General features: G+C 40.9%; 1 protein-coding gene across 1 annotated transcript in view; it reads left to right on the top strand.

Moving 5' to 3' along the window:
- Positions 1 to 23,846, top strand: part of kcnh5b (potassium voltage-gated channel, subfamily H (eag-related), member 5b) — a 105,999-nt gene that overhangs the window by 60,315 nt on the left and 21,838 nt on the right. The window contains exons 9-11 of the mRNA XM_088647845.1: positions 4,941 to 5,140; positions 8,551 to 8,803; positions 16,312 to 16,508. Of these exons, the coding sequence (XP_088503971.1) occupies positions 4,941 to 5,140; positions 8,551 to 8,803; positions 16,312 to 16,508 (650 nt within the window). The remainder of the gene's footprint in view (positions 1 to 4,940; positions 5,141 to 8,550; positions 8,804 to 16,311; positions 16,509 to 23,846) is intronic.

The following is a 23,846-nucleotide window of genomic DNA, read 5'->3' as shown; positions in this document are numbered from 1 at the left end:
TACTTGTACAGTACCTTTGCAGCCAAAGCATGCTGACGCAGCTACCCACCTGAAATAATAATAATAATATTTAATAATGTTCATTAGCAAATTGTTATTTATCAAACGTTTTTCAAAAGATTGCTAAGTGTTTTTTGTTAATGAGAAATTGTGCTAATTTGATTTCCAAATTTGTGTTCCTTAACAAATGCATTAACATTCAGAGATATGTGCCTGAACGGGAATTTGAAAGGAAATTGGTGTTAATGATAATTCTGATAATTACCAATGATAATTGTTAATGATAATTTTATGGAAATCTATTTCTGGCTGAAAAATAGTGTCTTTTAATAGTTAGCAGGCACATAACCAGTAGTGAAACAGCGCTGGGGATAACTGGTTTAAGGGAAAAACAAAAAAGTAGTGTTTCAGGGAACTGCAGTTGCACTTGGGTGGGGCAGCTACAGTCGACCGTGCAGAAGCTCTGCAGGAAGATCTTTGCACTCCTGCAGATCAGGGGTTGTAGGATACTGCCAGACGTGAAGCTGGCCTTCTGTGCTCCTGCATTGTTTCTAAAAGTCACAAGTGACCAGACAGGACCCTCTGTAGGCATCACCTTGCAGCTGATTAGCTTCATGAAAAGGCTTCACCTTCCTCCGATCAGGGTCCCACAAATCAGCAGTAGCATCAGCATGGCAGAAGCCAGTTTTATGCTGTATCTGGCTATGGAGACATTGATTACACATACGTTGCACTCAAAACCCCTCCTGATCATGCAGATACTTACTTAGTATGCGTAGGTAGGGGTTCGATTCTCCAGACCTCCCAGATGATTTGTGAAAGTACAGCAGGTTATGTGCAAGTCTCACTTGCTTCTGCCATGACTCTTATACTCTGACATATTCTCAAAGACCAAATACAAATGGTGTATTAGTAGGTAGTAAGTGTTCAAAAAGTGCCTATATAGTTCAATATGTAAGTCTGAGAAGAAGTGAAAATATTTAACTTATTCACTTAGAAAGACTGTCCATAGTTATAATTTTACAGGTATTGGACTAGATGGATATATTCTTACCGTAATTTCCATCATGTACTGTACATTTTCCTATAACTTTTGGTAACATCGGAACCATTATGCAAATTCTTGCTATTGAGTGGTAAATTAGACCAACAAATATAAAACCAAGTACAGTTCTCTAAAATAGTTTACATAAAAAAATAAATGCATAATTATTCAACAACAAAACATAGACTGTAGTGCCTTGTCACCACTGAAATAAGCAATTGTGGTATCTCTCTCTCAAGATCTATATTAATGAGATTGTTCTCAGGAAAATGTTGATTACTTGTTAAGAAATAAGGTCACAGTTAGGGTTACATCATCCTTATTCTTTATTGCTTCAGCAATAATAAGGAGACACTTACAGGGACTGCAAGACTTGTATTGTAGCTTAATTATATTCCCACGCGTGGAATGGTTTGAATATAGAGAAATTCACAATCGCATTGTAGTGCATACAGTAGAAGATTGCCTGAAGAACGCTCCATAGCCGAAACATTGTGTTTCCTTTCTTTTCTTTTCAGCAGGGAATAAACCTGTTACCTCTTATGGATCTTAATTATTATTCACTAAACAAACCTCATTGAAGACCAAACAAACCAGCTTTAGAAGTGGACATTTACTTACGGAGATGTTTTTAGAGGATCACAAATAATTGTGTTATAAAACCAGGTGATTATTCTACTTTAAGAGATAATTAAAAAGAAAATATAAGCATACCACAAAAAGTGATCTACTGTATATGTTTATACAGTCTTTCAACAGCAACGAAGACAGCAACATCTCATATTATGCATGCATTAAATGAATAATTACAGTATATACAATTTGATATGTGCATATATGTGGCATTAAATTGGTAATTAGATTAGGATTTATAAATCAATAAATCATTTTGAAAGAGGGACTTTAAAGTATCTTAGAGAAGTGTGACTAAAATGTGCATTTCTTTCACCTATCAGATCAATTGTTAAATAGCCATTCTTAGAAATAACTTTCACACTTTGAAAATCTGTGACCTTTCAATTACACTTGCCACCAACCTAAAATCCACATTAAATTGCAATGGCATTTAAAAGCAGTAACGAGTTTTCTGCTGAAGTTGGTGCATTGTCAGGTGGCCATGTTGCAGTGATTACTAATTTCGTGATGGAGCACTTGTGCATGCCTTCTGCTCGGATGGGTAATTAATGAAGTGAGCTCAGCTCTGAAGCATGGGCTCCTCAGCGGACTATCCAGGGTCAGTCATCAAAGTAGTACTGCCAATTAAAGTGCCTGTAAGTGAGAATGCCTGCAATAACATTGCATGAGGAATCTGTGAATCTGCCTTGCACTCTCTGTCCTCTCTGCTGTTGTCAGACAGGCAGGGTAAGCTTGTGACAGCTGATCTGGGCAGGACACCCTCTCCTCTGGCCCCATTGTCCAACTCAACAGGAATGGAATTAAGAATCCCATTCCATAGTAGTTCAATGCATTTCAGATCTTACAAGCTGCAGGTTCTAGTGAAAATACCACAAACTAAACTAAATCAATTATAATTTAATTTTAATTTTAATTTAATATAATTTAACTATGTTATGTAAGCAGATTCAATCAAAATTAGGTTTAAAGCTTGAAAAATCCAGCACTTACTGTGGACTTATGTACATACTGTACTTTCAGCATGTGTGACTTGAAAGGGGTCAAACTGTGATGTCATGGCACTGAGTCTGTAGTGCCAACATGAGGACCAGGATTTAACAACCCTCATCTGGCAGAATAACAAAGCTCTGCTATTGAATGCCATATTCGTTGTGCAGGGTTCTGACCGTAGTCCTATGCAGCCTGTTGCGGCTACAGAAGCACATTGCCTCACCAGGAAGTCAGCTGCCTCACAGCTCTAGGTCTAGGGTGTGATGAGGGCAAAGGAGGTCTTATGTGTGAAGTTTGCATGTTCTCCCTGGATCTGGATCTTCTCTCTCGGTATTCCAGTTTCGTCTCCCACTTCCCAGCCATGCTGGGAAGGCCAATCAGCACCTCTCTGCTCTGCTTGAATGAGTCAGTGTGTCCCAGTCTGCTCTGCAATGGACTGGCTTCCCATCCATGGTATAGTCCCACCTTGTACCCCCCTATACTAGGTTTTGCTTTGCTACCAGGAATAAGCAGTATTAGTTTATCATAATTATATTTTTAAGTGCAAGTGTGAGACTAGTTGTCACAATGTGCTGTACATAATTGTTCTCATCGAGTGCGTGTTTAAAAAAATGAAAGTGATCCGACTTGCACAAGCTGAGCCATTATTTGTTATACAGTTGGCTGTGGCAATCCTAAACTGGCTTAACCCAGCGGTGCTGTACATTGGCTCTGATGACCCACGTCAAAGCCTGGTGCCAGCTCTCAGTCTCACTCTGCTGAATACCCTGTACAGCCCACTGCACCGACAGCAGGCTGGAGAACAGGGTGATGCAATCAGATGGTTACAAAGAAAACAGAAAGAAATGCTCAAGATGGCTTTTTGGACACATTTTGTATTAGTGCTTCAGGAAGAAAACAGATACAGACAGCAGATACAAAGGCACTTGCAAAGAAAACAGGAGCCCATAGGCTCAGAGAAGAAGGAAAAAGGGGCCCTAATTAAGCAGGTTTTGGAGCTAAGGAGAAGTGTCTGACTGCACCGTCAGTTCTTGCACTAGTGAAATGTGACCTAATCACTTCTTTCCATGAGAACAATGACTGCGACGAGTGCAGTCAAGTGCAGGCTAGGAGTTCTCTGACTCTCCTTTCTCCTTCCAGCTCGGTCGGAGAGATGTTTTTTGGCTGCAGTTAGACCTGCCAGCAAAAGACAGAGTGCCTGAAGATTAGTAGTAACTTGAGAGGGAGTAGCTGGGAATAGATTACTTTTTTTTTCTCATGATAACCCCTCCTCCCTGAAAAACAAAATCTAAGCAAATTTTGCCCACTCCCTTTGCCAAGTTCTAATGAGCTCAGCATGACATTAATTCCCCAAAACAGTTAATTGCTTGCATCATGTTCAGTGGTTTAAGGTCCTGCTGGTGTGCCAAAGCTGCCTCCTAAAGCTGTTTCTCAGATTGTTCCTCTTCCCTGTAAGAAAATGACTGAATTATTTTAAGAACTATTTTTGGTCACGTTCCTATGGCAACGTTGCACGGGGGAGCTGTGTCTACAGTATATCTGTCAGTAAAACAGTGTTGGAAAGGTTGAGAATAAACTCACCCAGTTTTCCGCCTTTTTTGCAGTATACACTAAAACAGGAGCAGCGAATAAACTGCACAGATTTAAAAAATAAAAGTGAAAGTAAGTGAAAGCATCCCAAATCCTCTAAATTGCCATGTTATATTCTGTAAACAGATAAATAGACTCAGCTATTTTTGAACCTGGTTTACAGCGGTTGTCAAATAAACCTCGCCTCATATGTGAATTTGTTAAAAAGCTCATGTCTGCATGTTTTATCATTTGTATTTTCCTAATACCTAAAATACAGTGTGAAGATTCAATAATCTGTTCTGCTTTGTAGTCTGAGCATTATTCACACAGTGGAGCCAAGTCATTTCAGGTTCTTTAACCTAGATTCTAGAATTTCAACGGAGTGCAGAATTTACTGCTCTTCGCAAGAGACTACATACCCCCAGAATGCACTGGGCTATGAGCCAATTAGGCTTGCCCTTGAACTTTCTCATTTGTATGAGAAACTCAGACTGGATCTAAATTAGTCGAGACTTGAACACTGGGGTGCCATAAACTGGCGTTTATGTATTTGTGGGTTAACTGGTAGTTTATTGATTATTAACTGCCATAGCCATTTCCTATTGTATAGTCTCTATTCCCTAAAACACTCCGTTCAACACATATCCCAGTGGGCCCAGTAATATGCTTATTCTTGCTTCTTTTTGGTTTATTTTAGCTCTCTTGTATGCAACAATTTTTGGGAATGTCACCACCATCTTCCAGCAGATGTACGCCAACACCAACCGGTACCACGAGATGCTCAACAACGTGCGGGACTTCCTCAAGCTGTACCAGGTGCCCAAGGGCCTCAGCGAGCGCGTCATGGATTACATCGTGTCCACCTGGTCCATGTCGAAAGGCATCGACACGGAGAAGGTGTGTGCAGCGCTGACGATCCCTCGCAGTCCAGACCTACACCCTGCAGAGTCTGTGCCAGCCTGTGCCAGTCTCAGAGGTGCATTAAGAGCTCTCAGACGTAACCCAGTTTCTTTCTAACTGGGTTAAAAAAATGAAGCTGACAGATCTAGTGTGATTGGACATATATTGGCAATGACAGGCAATTTCATCACCACCTAGCGTCCAGTAGTAACTGCATTTATATTACATTTTTAACGGCTTTCTCTCCCTTTAGACACAGTGACCAATATACAAAGCTGTAAATGTATGTTTTGGACATCAGTAAACCAGTTGAATTTGTGAGCATCAGCTCTTTCTTCGGTAATGACTGGGAGTCCTGCTCTGTGGTGGTAGGAAGGTATTTGCAGAGCTTTATTTGCAGAGGGGGAAAATTGCAGTGTCAGTAAATTCCTCTTGATTATTTTCATTGATAGATCCTTTGTCCTTTGTGAGTTATGTTGAACAACGAAAGGAAATGTTAGGACTATGTCCTGTAATAGATTAGCACACATTATTTGACATTTCTAATAGCATTTAGTCGTATTCCACTGTGATTTAACAAACCCATTGGACAGACTTTGGAACAGAGCAGTTTTATTGGATATTTTTCAATACCCAATACTTAAAAAAACACACACACAATTCTTTAAAAAGGTGCAGAGATGTTTAGCTTTCTTTAAGTAATCCAGTAGAGTTTTAATTACACCCGTATTCATTAAGCCCATGGCAGAAGATGTGTGGAGCTCTGTGCTTCTGTTGTTTCTCTAGTGCATTATGAATCTATAATCCATCAATCAAGCAACACTGCATAGCTAATCCACTCCAGCTGAGATGTAAAGAAAAACAATTAAAACTCAAAATGAATTCATGAACCTAAACGTAATAGTGATTGAAGAGAGACTTGGGGGTAGGAAGCTTCTGGGGCCTTCAGAACGTAGGGTTCAGTTTATGGGTTTCAAGCACAGCGTCACAGCGGTTTCCTTGATTGCTCCTGTGAGGTGATAAAAGATTTCAGAATAATTATGTCGAAGCTGTGAGAGGAGGGTGAAAATGTGAAAACTCCACAGAAATCTGTAATGTGTGGCGGCTGTAATGTTCTCGATTTGCATGTGAAAAGAGAAAAGCATTAACCTGCTTTCAGTAGCGACGTTTAATGTAGAGTTTATAATTTAAAGAAATTACTGTGCCGGGGACTTTCTTTTTATATTCAAACTCCTGGCAGGAATTATCTCTAAGGAGGATTTTTTTTTTAATGTACTTAATTTCTGCAGAAAGGACTGCTTGTTTGCACAAATAATTTGGAACATTAGGGGAAAAAAGACGAGCTGGGCCAAAAATAGCTTTAGGCAGTAAAGCTGTTTGAAAATGAAAAAAAGTGCCAGTACAATTTCTGTGAAAGTATATCTCCAATAGTGATATTCACTTTATTTTAAAACATTTATTTTGTTTCTTAACCTGTACTTATTTGATGATAATATCATATTTCTATCGATCTAATTGATCTAAGATGTACTGTAGGTAGTGAATACTATTCTCTGCATTTCTACATACAGTAGGTGTAGAAATAACACAAAATTCACACATTTTCTAGTTAAACTCAGAACTTTTAACTAGAACATCTTAGGTTGAATATACCAAACTTAGATTCTAGCATCAAATCAGCGTGGTTTAAAGAACACTATTCTAGTTATAAGCAATAGAATAAGCAAGTGTATTCCACTTGCCAGAGACGGGGGTGCCAGTAGTTACGTGGCCTGAATGTGCAGGCAAAAACGGAGACAGAAGATTCCTTAAGGGAGCTCAGCACATGGCAGTGTGTGTGGAGGTGGGAGAGTCCATTAAAGTCCATTGCCTGAACTCTAGTGTGTGATTAATCCCCACTGCACCTCCAGCTCTGGTGGCTTTCTCCTTGCTGGATGTGCCTGTCAGTGGGACTCAGGAGTAGATTTCACCTGGTTTCCCTTCCCTTCAACCCACAGCATCTCACAGTGACGAACAGTTCAGCAATTATGTTCTCAGCCCCGTGGGCTTGTCACTGTTGTTCCACCACTCTGACAGCCCTCTACTGCCATGACAAAAACACAGTAAATCCCTTCATGCTGCCAATTTGAATGGCAGCGCATAAATGTAAAACTGCATCACAAAAGTGCTGGCAACATTCCTACGTATTATTTTGCAAGTTTTCTAAGTAGGAAGAAATTGCCTTTTGTATCGATTTTCTTTTCAGGGTTCAGAAGATGCTGCTTTTGTGATGTTGTTTAGTGTTGTTTGCTTCCGTGGAGTTGTATGCTCTGTAGAGTTCATAAAGGAAGCATTAATAAGTGACCTAAATCCCTTTTCACTCCTGTGTTTTGTGTGTTTTAATAAAGTTGTCAAGGTGAAGGTATTTTAATTGTCTGGTCCTTGCAATCATCTTGCAAATGGAGATTGCTGTGCTGTCATCTGTCACATCAACAAAGACAGAGACACTGTTTCTGACTAAAACATCTGGTGCTGTATGGTCTCTCGTCCTGGGACACTTCCTGGGGCTGAAATGTAAAGGGAAGTACTAGATACGTGAAGAACAAATGGGTTCTCTTTAGACCTCTGCCTAATAGCCCAGTGAAATGAAAAGCAGACTCAAATAGCTCAAATGAATGGGGCTGTCAATTACTTTTTCCTGATCCTGGGGGATTGTAGGATCTTCTGGTTTACACCTTAACCAAACACGTAACGATTGAATTAAATTCAACATTTGCCTTTAAAAGTCTAAATTATGTTTGTACATATAAACTTGCAAAGCAGCAGTTGTCACGATTGTAGTCCCTCCCCCTTAAGGGCGCTCCGGTCCTTTCACTTCCGCGTTGATTTTGTGCACCTGCCCCCTGTTCCTGCCTCCCTACTTAAGCCAGACGCTCACTCTGTTCCGGGCTCTGCATTGGTTCCCGTACCAAGCGAGTCCGGGATCGTGAGCGCCTGGTCCTGTTCCCCCCTTCTTCCCTCCACCGGATCCCGCTCCGGTTTTTAATCCTGTTTGTCCTCGTCTCGGATGGATTGCCTAGCTTTGGACTTTTGCCTCGTCTTGGATTTCCCATTCCTCTCTGTTTTGGATTGTTTGCCCCGGACTCACCCCCCAGAACACCTGTGCACTGTGGACACGCCCCCTGTTTTCATTCCTGACCCCTGCATGCTTTTTTCCCCGTGTTTTCCTCACTCATCCCCGGATTGTGTCGTCTGCATAGGGAAAGAACGCTTTCATTACAGCAGTCCCCTGCATTCAAGAAGCAACACCACTGACACTTGAATGGTATTGACAGTGTGGAAAGAGTTCTGTTTGGCTGCTGCAGTGCCTGTTTCCTCACTGGAGCTTGGTGTGCAATGATCTATTCCCCTACCCCTCTCCCCTCCAGGTGTTGTCTATCTGCCCCAAGGACATGCGGGCTGATATCTGCGTGCACCTCAACCGCAAGGTCTTCAATGAGCACCCTGCCTTCCGGCTGGCCAGCGATGGCTGTCTGCGCTCGCTGGCCGTGGAGTTCCAGACCATCCACTGCGCTCCTGGGGACCTCATCTACCACGCTGGCGAGAGTGTGGACACGCTGTGCTTCGTGGTGTCGGGCTCCCTGGAAGTCATCCAGGACGACGAGGTCATCGCCATCCTGGGTGAGTGGCGGGAGTCTTCCAAACCTATGGCCCCCCTGATTTTGTCTGCTGCATTAAAGCGGAAATTCAAATCTTCACTCCGTTCTCCCAAAACTGAGATTAATCTCGTTGTCCCAAAAATAATCCTTTTCCTTAGCTCTCAGGCAAAGTTATAAGTTCTAGGGTCTCGAACTTCCAGAAAGAAGTTCCTTCGTCTGCAGTAACAGGTTAAAGGTCGTCATCACACATATCAAGAAGATAGTTTTTATTTTTAATCAAAAGCTAGTTTCTTCCAACTTGCAAATCCCTTTCGACTGTTCATTTGCTGTATCAGTACATTTCTATAAATATTGTTGAATACCATCCATCTCTCCATCCATTAAGTGCTTTCAAGTCAGGGTCACAGGGGAGCTGAAGCCAATCTCAGTAAGTAATGGGTGCAGGGCAGGATACACCCTGGATGGGATGCCAGTCCATCGCAGGGCAAATAGACAGAGACACAAAACATGCACACACTCCCAACAGGGCTGATTTTACCAGGAGCCAGTTAACCTACCAAAATGTTCTTGGACTGTGGGAGAAAACCGGAGCACCTGGAGCAAACACACACAAACAAGGGAAAAACAAACAAACAAACAAACTCCACACAGATAGCATCCCAGGTGTGGATTTGGACCCATCGCCCCAGTGCTGCAAGGCAGTAATGCTAACCACAGTGCCACCATACCACCGTTTCTCAATAATGTAAAAACTAAAACAAATTGCAATTTAAACCTTTATAAAGGCATATTCGATTGAACTTTGTAGAAACCCTGGGCATAAATCAAAATATTTTATGTATTCTATTACATGTCCTGCTATACTCTGGGAGGCCCAGCAGTCTCATTAGCAGTAATTGTGTGGATGCCAGCACCCGAGGGATTAATTGTGCGATCGTTTAATTCAGTCATCTTGGCCCCAGGAGCCTTAGGGGGCTGACAGACTGGAGATGAACAGCAGGGCTGCTGCTCTGAGAAGCACCTTAAATCCAGAATCGTTGTGCACTCGCCAGGAAATCCCAGAAAATGAAGGGGAGTTGTTGTCTGCATGGAACAAGATGAACAAAACTCTTAAAACAGAATAGCAAATTAATACTAACATGTCTTTCCGCTCATCTATCCATCCATTTTCTAGCTGCTTCATCCCATTCAGGGTTGTAGGGGAGCCGGAACTTGCCTGTTCCATCCCAGCAAGCAACATGCGCAAGGCGGGGTACGCCCTGGAGAGGACGCTAGTCCATTGTTGGGCAAACACACACACTCAGCCCAAGGCCAGTCTTCCCCAGAGCCAATAACCTATCAGCAGGTCTTTGGACTGTGAGAGAAAACCCACAACAACACTGGGAGATCATACAAACTCCACACAGACAGCACTGCAGGTCCCCAGTACCCCCACTTTATTGATCCCGTGAGGGAAACTGATGTGATGATTGAACAGTTCTCCACGCTCGTTCTGCTCCTGCTTTGCTAAGCAGATCCACTTCTGATCACGGGACTTGTGCTACCATTGTGCTACCCTTCCTTTTCTCTTGCTTTCCTTCTGGGCTGCTTCTACGGGAGGCAAACCAGAATGCACGTCCACTGCCCTGCCGGAATACGAGGCATGCATTTCTGGGGCCATGGTTCTCAGGAGGGCCTGTGTACAGCAGCTGTGGGAAGATGTGGTCTCACACACGGTTACCCAGTTACAGCTGCGGCAGCCAACTGCCAAGGATCAGGGTCCCAGAGTGAGTCTCCCAGACTGTCCAAGGGCTCTGCTGAAAAGCAGCCGACCACATCACCTCTCGCCCAGCCGTTTTTATACCCCCTCCAACAATGGCAGCAAAACAGCTCGAGTAGAGCTTTAATGTTTCGGTAAAACTGTGGAACAGGCAGAAGGATCTAGTTGGTGTTTGCAAGATGTTAAAGTGTGAGAATACCTCCGCAGTTAGTTCTTTAAATAAAATGTTATTATATCAATTCGAAGCTTTCAATGGCTATATTGAAGATGGTTGTAAGTAAGCACTTTTTTTGCTTAGGCTACTCTAAATGCTTAAACGTTTCCCCTGCTCAGTTTTTCAAGCTGCTGTAGTCAAGTACTGGACTTTTTAACCCTGCAGACTGCTGTTTTAAGAATAAGAATTTGATCCGCCTTTATCTGACAATAAGCCACTCAATTTCTGGTTTGTATTTATAAATAAAAATTTCCTTTATCATATTTTGATTTAATAAACTCTGCTTTGGAAGAGAAATCAGTTCTTTTGTAAGACGATCCTTTAACGTTACTGTTTCTTCGGTGTCTTTAATTAACAGCTCATAATTTTGTACTCTCATTTCATGATTGCTGTGTGATAAAGCATTTAATTGCCACAACAATGGCAGTCAGGCTTTCTTAATGAAGCAAACTGATAATTTGTCAGCAGTCTGTAACGGGCGATACTCTTCCGGGACCTGAAACGTTTCTGTGGTCTCGTAGGCAGATGCCAAGAACATGTCCCTCGTCTTTCAATTACTGCTGTGCTGAGAATGAAAAATAAGTCATCATAACTCCAAATTGCAAAAATATGCAGAATTAGAGAACCCTAATCCTAACTCAGTCCATAAAGTGATTCTTCTCTGAGATATCCGCTATTAGAAGATTAATTTAATCTTTAAATTACAATTGCCATTGTAATTTAAGGTGGATATGAAGATTGAGGCAGTAAAGTGATTTAAATAGGGTTTTATTAGGGCCTCTGTGGCTGCACTGATTCTGCTGCTTCTTTCCACACGTAACTTGGAGATGAAAACTGGTTTGAAGTTTCTCTTTCCCAACGAGTTACACTAAAAGTTGTTCACTGCTTTTGCTGGTGGTTTTATCTCTTTAAATCGTTTGATCTAAATATGTGGTTTTACAGATTAATAAATGCTAAGGGAGGAGATTTTTTTTAAATGAAATCATCCACTTTAAGAATTGTCACTTAAAAAAAAAACTTTATTTCTCCTATACACTGATTGCATTAATGGTTTAAGGAAATGGGATAAATGAAGGAAACTTGCTGTAAGAAGGAATTCCTTCATGACATCATGCACATTATGGACATGTGCTGTCCCCTCTGGAGAAGGCAGACTTCTGGGGCCTCAGAAACACTTAAACATCAAAGCAGACATGTGCAGAGCCCTTGAGGAAAGCCGCAGCTCTTGTCATCGATCTCATTGATCCTGTCCATCTCCCATTCCAAACTGTGGTTTGGGTTAGATATATGTCTTTGTGTGTCCTGTCCCACAGTAAACAAGTAATTTAAGGGCTCTGCATCAATACACAAACCATGTCTAAACAGAGGCCGGCTCTCTTGGAAGAATTATCCGAACTCAATGTGAGGGATGAGTCGATATGGAATGTCCTGGTTGTGAGGAAACACATACGCACATTGCTAACAGTGAACTGCTTTTAGATTTACTTCTGTATGATTTATGGCTCTTGCTATGCTGGGCAATAGTATGTGGGCGATAGTAGATGAATCTTGCTCTTGTGTTGTATCCTACTGTAGTGATGCAAGAAGTCACGGCATAGATCAACAATCAACAGAGTTTTAAAATGCATTAAAAAAGGCCTCTTCAGAGGGATAAACACAGACAGGCGAAAAGGTTTCTTCCCCTTCCGATCTACTGTAACTTACTGTAAATGTCATGTTTAGGGGAGAGAGGCTCCCCTGTATTCAGAACCAACATCATATATGGTACATTATACAATGACATTTTTTACACTGCTTGTTCATTTTGGACTTAAATCGGGATTCCCTGCTTTGTGAGGGTCCCTGTCTTTATAGGTTTGTTAAATCCGTGATAAATTGAACTGATCCAATAGACCTTTTGACCAGGTTTTTACTTCTCAGATCTCCAAATAGCAGAGGGCTAATGATTGCAGTCAGATAGTTCAGGCAGACAATGATTGTAGCTGGCAAATGGCTGTCAGTGATGGGACATTAGTGACCAATATTCCAGACAAAAGGTGTCTCTCTTCCTCAGCATGTACTGAGCTGAAACGAAATTTCCAATCTGGCCAGATCAAACCTTACATTATTCGCACTGGAACATCACTTCTCGCATCTCCTGCAAGTTCTGTGGTTCAGTCACGTCCCACAAGCGATGCAGATGAACCTGCAGCACTTTGCAAACTGCAAAGAGAACAGCTGTGTTTTGGATTAGTGAGCCAGAGGCAGAGGTGCAGATTCGATGGATATGTCTGCTATTTCCTGATGACTCAGCAGTGATTATGTGTCATTGAGAAGGAAACGCAAGTTCTGTGAGTTCTCATTTATTTACATTTGTACATTTTTAAATTAACCCTTGAAAGGAGAGGAAAGTTTTCTCTAACGCAAGACTGTACTTCTTTACTTATGAATACTGTAGAGGGATCTCATCTCAGTAAGGTTATAAGCAGTTTCGGTCTGGTTTTAAGTCGGCCCTTAGTTTTCTCTTGATTTGATGTCTGGAACCTACAGCTATATAAAGCTATTAAATTAATTATTTCTGGTATGCCAGATGTAATCCGTCTGTGGTTCTACAGCAGTCAGCAAAAGCCACATTATATTATAGCTTGGAGTCTAATTGAAACTGTATCAGCTATTTCAGAGTGATCCATTTTACAGGAGAACTGTAAATTAGAATATGGAAGAGTGGTGCTGTGGCAAGCTCTATCCCAAACTCATCTTGGTCTGTGCACATCTTCTTTCTTCCTGTCAGCACTCATGTTTTTCCTTTCTATCACTTATAAGAACAGATACAAATGTACAGTACTTGTAAGAAACAGTCCCTTCAGATTTATTCACAGAAGTGCTGACATTACACAGCTATATGTTTGAAATTAAGACAGATAAATGCAGACTCTCTTAACTACCACTTTTAACCATGAAAGTTAACCTCGAACAGCCAAGTTTTTTTTTTAAATCATTAAGGAAATGCCAGTTCTGTAAGGAGGAATCAATATATATATATATGTCCTGGAAAAAGTTAAGCTGACTGTGCCTTCATCTGCCCTGCTGGAGATTCATTTAGGTGATTTGTAATTTCTGTAGACTGCTGACACGAGGCAGATCAGTAGTAATCGCTCCAAAATTAATGGCTTTGAATAAGACCCAGAAAGAGATACAGGAACATGACTTGTGTTTATAACTCTTATTTTTCTCTCTTGCTCTGCTTATTGTGTATGTGGAGTCACAGCTATTAACATTTGTTTTGACTCCCAGTAAGGCACATTTAAAAGAAATAAAATAGTAAGGTTAAGATGCCATTTCTTTTATGATTACAGTGATTTTCAGTCAAGACTATTATACTCCCACCTTTATGTGCAGAACCAGATGATTCTTTACCAAACTGCAGGTCAGAGAGTATTATGTTATTGTATAATAATTAATAATAATTCCTTGCATTTATCCCAGAAGATCCCCCACATACAGGGGGGACCCACTTCACTTCATTCCCCTCAGAAGTGCAGTGCCCACCTGCTGATGTGCAGCAGCCATTCTGCACCAGCAGCCTACTGCAAAGCTGATCAGGCAGAGCAGTGAGAAATAATAATAATAATAATAATAATAATAATAATAATAATAATATTCTAATAAATTATTCTAATAAATCTCTGCATCGGTTAAATTAAGGGGCGACTTCAGCAGGGCCAGACTGTCCAATCCCAGAGTAGAATTTGGTCAGGACACCACTGTTAATACTCCCACTGTTCCACATACTGTAGTGCAGTGGTATCATGACTAACTAATCCTACAGCATAGAGTCCCCTGTAGCTACAGTATACTTGGTCGTTGGTCCAGAAGGAAGTGCGCCCTCTACTGGTTTATCCAGCTCACTTACAGCAGCACCTTTGGTTTTCTTTGGAGTCTCCCATCCCTGTACCGTCCAGGCCCAGCTTCTGACATATGACAAGAACAGGCTATAAGGAGCTTGTATACACTAGGTACACAGTACTGTTTGAATAATAGTTGTTTGCTCTTAAATATATGCAGCAAAGTGCTACAGGACATTGTCAGTCTCAAAAACAATGAGATGAAAAAAAAATCAGTGTACATTTCCAAGACACAAACAATGCCTTCTACTAGCACAACATAGGAGAGGTACTGGTGTGTCCTGACACATAGTGCCCAGTGCAGTGTCTGTGGACACACTGAGATAACCATGTACAACACCAACAGCCACCTCATGGACCAGACTGGTGAATCAGTGCGTAGAAATACTTGCATTCAGAATTTTAAACTTGGGTCTCTCTCCCTGATAGTCTCATACTGTATAGTTGTTACTTTTTAACTGAGTCACAGGTGTGTATGAATATGTGGTATACAATGAGAAAATAAGAGTCTTAAGAAATAAAATAGTGGTAGCTAGTTTAGGTAATGTGCTGTTTAATGTGATTATTGTCGGAGGGCCAGAAATACAACTAAATGTATTCTGAGCTTAGCTATTACAGCACTTCACCTTGGCTGGTCATGTATGGTGTACCTTGAGTGGTTGTGATCCCATTTTTGACAATTATTAGCAATGTGAAGGTTTGCTAAATAACAAATTTGATTTCTCCTTACCCTAAGATAAATTGATAACAGTATAAAGTGTTAACAGCAGGAAACAGATCAAGATATTGAGTAAATTGTTGGTGCTCAGGGCATGTACTGTATATTTTGTAAATTGTGTTTTTGTCTAAGATTGCAAAGACTCAGTATTGAGAGACTCAGCTATGGAGGAAGCATGTGCACAGAAGACTGTCACACGTCATTTCTTCAGCATTTTTTAAACCAATAGATAAAACTTAGAAGGAGGCAAGGCTGTCTCTAATGATGCATTAATTGCAAAACAAGAATCGGCACATTTCCCTTTCATTTCAGTGCACACATTAATTTCAGCATAGGCTAATCACTCATGAAAGTCATTTTCTGAAAAGCTGAAATATGGACCTTCTTTATGAACATTAAATAACGTAAATGTTTATAAAGACCAATTTATTTGATATGTGATATGGATCAAGCTATTCATCTACAATAATGGTTATTTAGCTCCATTACCTTTTTGTAACCACAACAAATGTCACATGATTTTTACGGTGGTCAACACTGGATTCACAATGAGTCACATCTGTTGACTTCAGGACTTTGCAGCCCAAAATGAATCTGTGCTCTATTTATAATAAAAATAGATCGCTCACACAGTGTTTCCACACATATTCTGATATTAAAAGCAGTCAGCTGATCAGCATGTAGATTATTAGAAATATGACAATTCACCAGGAAGTGGAGCAGGGCTGAAAACACCACCTACAGTAGACTAAAAAAAGAAGCAAAAGCTAATCAATCCTGTTCAGCTGTTAAAGTGTTGCTGACAATGATCATATTGTTAAGTGAATCTAGAGTGTTCAGGGGCAACATGAGATTTGCCACTGCTCAGACTTCAGACAGCAGGGCTCGTCTTCCATGTTGTCTCAGAGGGTGGTCATGGGTGACGCTGCCTATTCTCCTGTTCACCCCCACCTAGGAAAGGGCGATGTTTTCGGTGACGTGTTCTGGAAGGAGACCACCCTGGCCCACGCCTGTGCCAACGTGAGGGCGCTGACCTACTGCGACCTGCACATCATCAAGAGGGAGGCCCTGCTGAAGGTGCTGGAGTTCTACACCGCCTTCGCCAACTCCTTCTCCCGCAATCTCATCCTCACCTGCAACCTCCGCAAGAGGGTAAGTCCTCCCGGCTCCTGCTCCCGGGGGGGGGTCACACTGTTCACTGTTCCAGTAGGACAATAGTGGGTATCACATTTTTTTACATCAGTGTTATGTTTTGTGTTGCAACACTGACAAACCCTCTGCGCTGCGTATTAACACCTCCAACATTTTCTGCTCCGAAAATAAAAGCTCTGTGTCATCATCCTGTATGTTTTTCAACATCACCATAGATTGTTTGCTAGATTGGATGTTGATTTGAATGGCTGATTTACACTAAACAACTTCTATGGGTGTGTAGGAGGAATTGCACAAGCTTTACCTCTGGACAGTTCCCCCATGTGCATGACATAATGTATTCTACATACACTCCCAGACAGTCTTTAACTATCCCTTGCACGCTAATTCGAGATTATTGTATAGCTATGGCTCACAAAGTGGCTCTTCAGTTTCCTTTGTTGTGTAATCGATTGCTGTGAGAGGCAGCAGGAATGCTCACTTAGCTAATGAAGCAAACAATTAAATCTGAACAAATTTTGGCAAAACGCATAAGAGCTTTTTGATTTCCGAGATATTCCATCGCCACCAGCGCTCTCATGCTGTCAAGCACAAGGACATCTTCTTCTGTGTGTTTTCAGCAGAACGCACTGTCACGCTAGGAGCAGTTTTAATGACAACTGAAGAAAGAGCAGGGCGCCTGTCTCGTTCAGGCTCCTGACCTTGTACGATGCAAACAGTGCTGCTGGGGTCTCTGGTCACTTCCTGTTCGTGGACACTTCATGGGTCTTACTTCCTCCCATAATTCTGACACATGTCACTGTTAGCACAGTGGACTAAACCTGTGGTCTGTCCCTGCTTGAAGCCCCTGTATATATATACACAATGTTAAACCAGTCATGTACAAAATCTTCGTTTTGTACCCAACACCATAAATGATTAATTTTGACAGAAGACTTTAGGCAAGCATTTAGTAAACACCGAACTGAAAAGTATTATTTTCCATTAAACCTAGATGAGTCATGATAAATGCTTTCACCTCACAAGCCCCAGCTGAAGAATTTGTCAAGATGACATTTAGGGAGGTTTTCTAAATGTGGTATTCCACCTGTGTGTTTATAAAACAGTGTGCGCTTAAAGCCTGGCTATAATTCACTTTCTCCGAGTTGAATGTAAGTGGGATTCAAAGCTGTCCATGATAGATAATGTTAATATTTGTTTTTGCTTTTTGCTAGAAGTACAGAATTAGTTCACTTCCCAGCTGTTTCTTAAATTTGTGTGTGTGAATTTATTCCCTATGTCACTGAAGATTGATGAGCTTCCCGAATTGCCTTCTTCACTTTATCATCGCAAGAAACATAATTGAGACACAAAGAATCTTGTTTTTCAGATTTCCGTTTATCTTGAGCTTCCCTAGAGGTGTTTTGAAGTTGTCTTACTTGTTGTATAATGTACTTTAGCTCAGTGAGTGATACTGTAAATTAAACAGTTTTATTGCAAATGATGCCTGGTTACAGACTGTTTAAGGAGGAAGTCAAGTTGTTGATTTATTACTGTAAGAAGAATGGTGCCATGACGCTCAAAGAATCTGGGAATCCTTGCTAAATTACATACTTGTTAGAAGAGTGAAAAGTTGGCAACTATAGTCACAATGAGTAGATATGGCTGGATAAAGCATATCCAGTTGTAGTCAGAGGTGTACAGTACGTAGCATCGATGCCCAAACCATACTGAACATTTTGAAGGTTCATATAATTTTAAAACCAGAGATCATAAATTTGTAGGTCATATTTAGGCTGACCCCTTATTTTTTCCTTATGCTTGCATTGGGATTCATTTTGAAGGCACTGGCTTGGAGTATATGAAACAATAGAACTAATTATCTTTGGTGCAGGAGGATCTCTCAGTTGTTCAAAATTCAAAATTGAAATCAATAGACTCATTGACAATGACCGAGATAATGTAGCTGTAGCACAGTAAGCCATCATTGCAGGGGACCGTATGTTCCAGTAATGGTTTTTCTTCACTGGGAAACAACATTGTAACTGTCCAAGCTCCGTTAATCTGTTCAAGCTTTCTAACTTGTACTCATAGTTATCATTAATCAGCACGGTGACCAAAATAAACAATCCCCAATACATTGAAAAGGGTATCTACCTATTTTTATTTATTCACTAACAAACTGTACATTAAAACCCACTGAGACTGGTCAAAGTCTCTATGTGCTTGTGCTTCATTTCCTAGTAGCAGACAAATTCACCACATGAAACAAAAAATTGTTTAAAGTATGAGAGCAGAGAGAAGCAAAGTAAATTAGGGAGAGAATATTGCTCACAAACCACACTGCTCTCAAGATTATAACTTATTCATTACAGAGAGTATTGAGTCAAAGTCTTCGTTTCCATGAAAACCTTTCTTTTCTTAGGAATTACTTTTATCACTGTTATAATGCAAAGCAGTCTGAAAAACACTTTTGCTCCAAAATTCTAATTCAGCTAAGAATGATATGAAGAAATCTTGTCTGAAAGCTTTTTTCAACTTCTCTGCTGATTGGATTTCAGATTTGGACCTTGAGCTTGACTTGTGGTACTGTAAATGGACTTTAATGGTCCTCGATGATGACCTGTCTTTCCGATGTGGATGAAGCAGGGTGGATCGGACCTTTTTTGTGCCAGGGACTCCCAAGGCAGCAGAGTGACACCAGGGCAGATATTTGTCAGATGGGTGAACCAGTGACTTTCGTGGCTTGCTGAGCCCCTACATGTTTACAGTGACATCAGTGCAAAATGAGTAATTCGCCCAACTCTCCTGTGAGGTGCCATGTGGCATGGGGTGTGTAAGAAGATGAAAGATCCAGAGGCCTCCCAAGCGGTTCAGCTGAGCTCAGACTGAGCTCTGTGATCACAGGTCGGAGTCTTACTCATGTTGACTGACCTACTGTATCTGTGACCAGGATTCCCCCAAGGTAGGGAGGAGTTAGTCGGCCAGAGCTCTCACAGCGATAAAGTGATGCTTGTAGCCCAGAGGGCAAGTGCTGTTGTTGCTGAGGAATGCACCCCTCTTCTGACTGGTGCTGTAGTCCCAGCATTCAGCTGTGGTGCCTGTGCTGTGTTAAAGGGGGGAGGGGCTTGAACATGAGCAGATGGGAGGAGTCTGTCCACACTTCCTGCTTCTCCCCCGTCTGCGTTTGCAGGGTTTGTAGCTGAGAGATAAGGAAAAACACACAATTGCTGAATCCAAATGAGGTCAGTGAAATGAAAAATAAATGTGTTTTTATATATATATATAAATGGGTGTGACAGGTGGCTGTCAGTGAATAATGTCCACAGGTCATTAACCTCTCTCTGTGCAGTACAGAAGTTGCAGAAGTACTCAGCATCCACTAAGAATTGGTCTCATTATCATTGATTTTAAGCACAATAGTGACTTATTTTTCTTATCGGACTACAGTGAACTTGTGGTGTAGTCACGACTGCAAGTGCCGTAGGATTCAACTATTTACTATTAAACCAGTAATACTAAATTGCAAAATGGAAAAATACAAGAATGAGCATTATCAAGGTTCCAGGGCTTGTCTAACAATGCAGTCATTTCATGGCGCTAAAGAGAAGCCCTGAGAAAGCTGGACCTCTAACACATGCTACAGGCAGTGAAGGGAACGTTCACATACTGTATTTAGATAATTTCCTAAGACCCACATTCAAAATGAAAAATTGAAAAGGATTCAACCTACATTAATAAGCTTTTTATAGAAAGCCATCACATTTCTTTATTTTGCCTTCACAAAACTTTCATCTTTTAACTAATCCGCAGCAGGTACATTCTGCATTAATGGGATAAAATATGTTTAGAGTTAAAATGGAGATTTAAAAGATCTGCAAACAATTATAAAGGTTATTTCACTGTTAAGTTTAATACCTTCTTATTGTAGCTTAGATATTGCTTTCAGTTCCTTAAGCTTGAGGCAATTGTAAGAAGTGCTCAGATACACCTCTTTGCTGTCTATCTCGTAGGAGGAATCTCAAGAGATTAAAATTTTAATATCTTTGCTCCTCTAATTTTTTCTCTCCATGAAGTCATCCTTCTTAAATTTAGCCCTGAAACCTGGTTTTTAATTTAATATATTCCTGTGGAATAAGTTAGTGGGAGTCTGAACCGACAGGTTTGCCTCCTGGCTATGAGCTCGTCTCTCTCGCTTAGCTTTTACATTTCATATCAGTAATACCGTAGTTCAGCACTGTAAATGGTAAACACAGGTGTATTTACAGTAACTGCTCTGCCCCTGCTGATATTCGGCTAATAGCTCACAGGCTCCTAGCCCACAGTGTACTATTCCCAGTGGTGACCTCTGCCAAGCCGAAAGACCCTGCCCTAGATCGCCGAAGACTTCTACGCAGGCTGGGTTTCCAGGAAGAGACATTACTGTACGTCTATGACATGCGCCTGTACTGTGTACTGTGACAAGTTTAAAATGTAAAAAGAACAGAATGATTGCCCAACTAACACAGAAATGTATTATTCTAAATGTTTAGGAAGGCAGCACTCAGATGGATCCCTCTGACCCTGTTAAAGGTCTTGTACTGTAGTATGCAGGGGGCTAGCCTCCCTTTTTCTAGAGGCAAAAAATACTCTGCGCCTCCCCCATATACTCAACCACCCAAACTTAAACTAACCCTGTATTCCATGTAGTTAGACGAATTAGGAACAAGCAGAGATAACTTGTTCTACATGTTTCTTTGTAGCTTGTGTGCTGATGTAACTCCGACTCTAACGTTGTTAGATTTGATTGAAGTACTTTACCCATATAAATGACCCTTGTCTTTCTACCTGTCCGCAATCCAAAGAGCCTCATTTAGAGGGAGGAGACACCTCAGTTCTGATGGGCTGCAGAGGAAGTGCTCTCACAAAGCCTTGCTGTAACACAACCACTGTGTTTAAGCCCTCCACCGATTCATGGTTTGCGACATTCTGGCTTGTGAAGAGGGAGGAAGACATACAGTATGAGACCAGCAGGGACACACGGGCCGGTCCTCATTATATCTTTTACTTTCCCTGAAAATGTCAGGTGACAGATTGTCAAGAAAGAGTGAGCAATTCCAACACTGATAAACCAAATCATTGGTACATTTTTTAAACCGGCAATCACGTGTTCACCCCGGGCAACAACAGGCCAGATCCGAACAAAAGGCAAGATCGATTTATTGTCTATAAGTCTGCAATTCAACTGACAACTTAAGCATTTCAGTTTTAAAATTGTGTAAGGCACAAATTACACACTTTTAAGCAGCTTTAAATCACAATCTCTTCCACATGAATAGTGAATTCTGCAACGAATTCTAAGACACATCCAGTTTAAGTACAAAGACAGAAATATTTAACCTGTTTTTGGGACATCATTCTTCTGAAATCCTTGAGAATAATTATACCCTTTTTATAATGTAACCCGCTGTAACACAGTGCTGATCGATTCACAGAAACAAGCAGACACTCACTCATTAAGATCACTTTATTAGCATTAGGAATTTGTCTTTTTGCATACCCCAGCTTACTCTAAATGAGACATACAGGCACACAGACGGGGAGAGAGAAGTTTGGGGTCAGAGCGCAGGGTCAGCAATTTACTGTATACGGCGCCCCCGGAGCAACTGGGGTGAAGGAGTCCAACGGAGTAGGATTCCTCTGCTGGCTGCAGGATTTGAACCGGGAACCTTCCAGCCACATGCGCAGATCGTTAGCCACAGTGTCACCGCTTCCCCGTTAAATATCACGAGCAGTGAAAAAGCCGTTTTGACAGTACTGTTACACTTGTGATACCCTCTGCAATCTCTTTATTAATGCACCAACTCGTGCAGAAACGCAGTCGCTCAAGGTTAACTAACAGCACGTGTTTCATTTCAAGTGAAGTGTGCACACCGTGACAATGCAGTCACAGATTTAAGGCATTTATTTTTTAGTGAAAGAAAAATAACGAAAGGGCAGATAAAATGAGGAAGATGCGACAAATTCGAAAAAGAAACTACTTTCTATTGTTATCCCAAACGATTACATTCAAACACTTCAGCTCTCTCACACGTCCCCCGTTCACATTAAACAAAAAACTCAAATTCTGTCATAGACGCTACACGAAACATTCATGAAATACCCTCAGCAGAAAAAAAAATCAGTTCTTACAAATGCTGGAAAGGCTTTGTGTTTAACAATTAAAAAACAAACAAACAAACATTTGTTTAATTTTCCAAATGTTAGCCCAAGACGGAATTCGATTACACTTTTTTCCCTCATCTTTCAATATTCGCACATTTTTCAATAGTCCCACACAGCACACGCATGAACTAAGAAACCTCCAACTACACTCATGTGATTTATTTAAACACCTGCTTTACGAATTTTCGCTCCTTAGAAGAGTCCTTTCTTACCTGTTTTCGGCACAATGAAAAGAGGGGATACACGTGTAATTTTAACACAATTTTAACACAATTCCGAAAGTGTCTGCAAGTACTGTAGTTACGACCGATCTGCAGAAGCCTTTTAGCGCCAAGGAGAAAGGTAACTTTATGGCGTTGTTACGCGATAATGCCCGAAACGCAGCAACAAAACAGGACTTTTCTTTTCGTTCGTATCACCAGATGTTGTTGAAGTCGAGCGTCTCTTGTATTTTGAAGGAAATAAAGTACAAAATCTCCTATGCCCTAACCCAAGCTGAAAGTACTTCTTGATGAAGGGATCATGTAGTACCTATCAGTTTTTGAATGGAAAACCCGAAGAAAAACAGACGACAAAGCATTTTGCAAACTTTGTTCAAAAATAATTATTCGGAAACCAGAATACCATCTTTATGAAAGTACTACCTTCATTAAGAATAAAATAAGAATAATGTCGCTTTCCGCTTGTGGAAAATAGTGTAAAGGAAAATGTTTAATAGATCTATTTTCAGACTAAATGTAACTCCTGGTAATTGTGCATTCAGGGGTTAAAGGTGGGCACCAACTAGCAAACTTGAAATACTATGATATCCTTGTCTCTCACCTTTGTAGGCAGCTGGGTAACAATGAGGTCTTTTATAGCAAACTTGAAATACCATGATATCCTTGTCTCTCACAAGGCAAATGGGTAACAATTAGGTCTTTTATAGATCCAGAAAGTGCTTCTCGTTTGCAGAAATGAATTCTAAAAGTATAAAGACACTAATCACTTACAATATGTTAATCGATTAAAAAATAACCTTGGAATCCTAACTAGGCTCTATCTGGTGGAAGAAATTTTATAATGTAGCAATAGATTTTGAAACTTGCCTTCCTAGTGCACAATACAGTATATGGTGTGTAACATAAAAAACTCCAGTTCTTCCCCTAATTACTC

The sequence above is a fragment of the Lepisosteus platostomus genome, chromosome 10, assembly GCF_059453375.1.
Source record: "Lepisosteus platostomus isolate fLepPlt1 chromosome 10, fLepPlt1.hap1, whole genome shotgun sequence".
Classification (NCBI taxonomy): Eukaryota; Metazoa; Chordata; class Actinopteri; order Semionotiformes; family Lepisosteidae; genus Lepisosteus; species Lepisosteus platostomus.
This window is presented reverse-complemented; position numbering and strand designations above follow the sequence as displayed.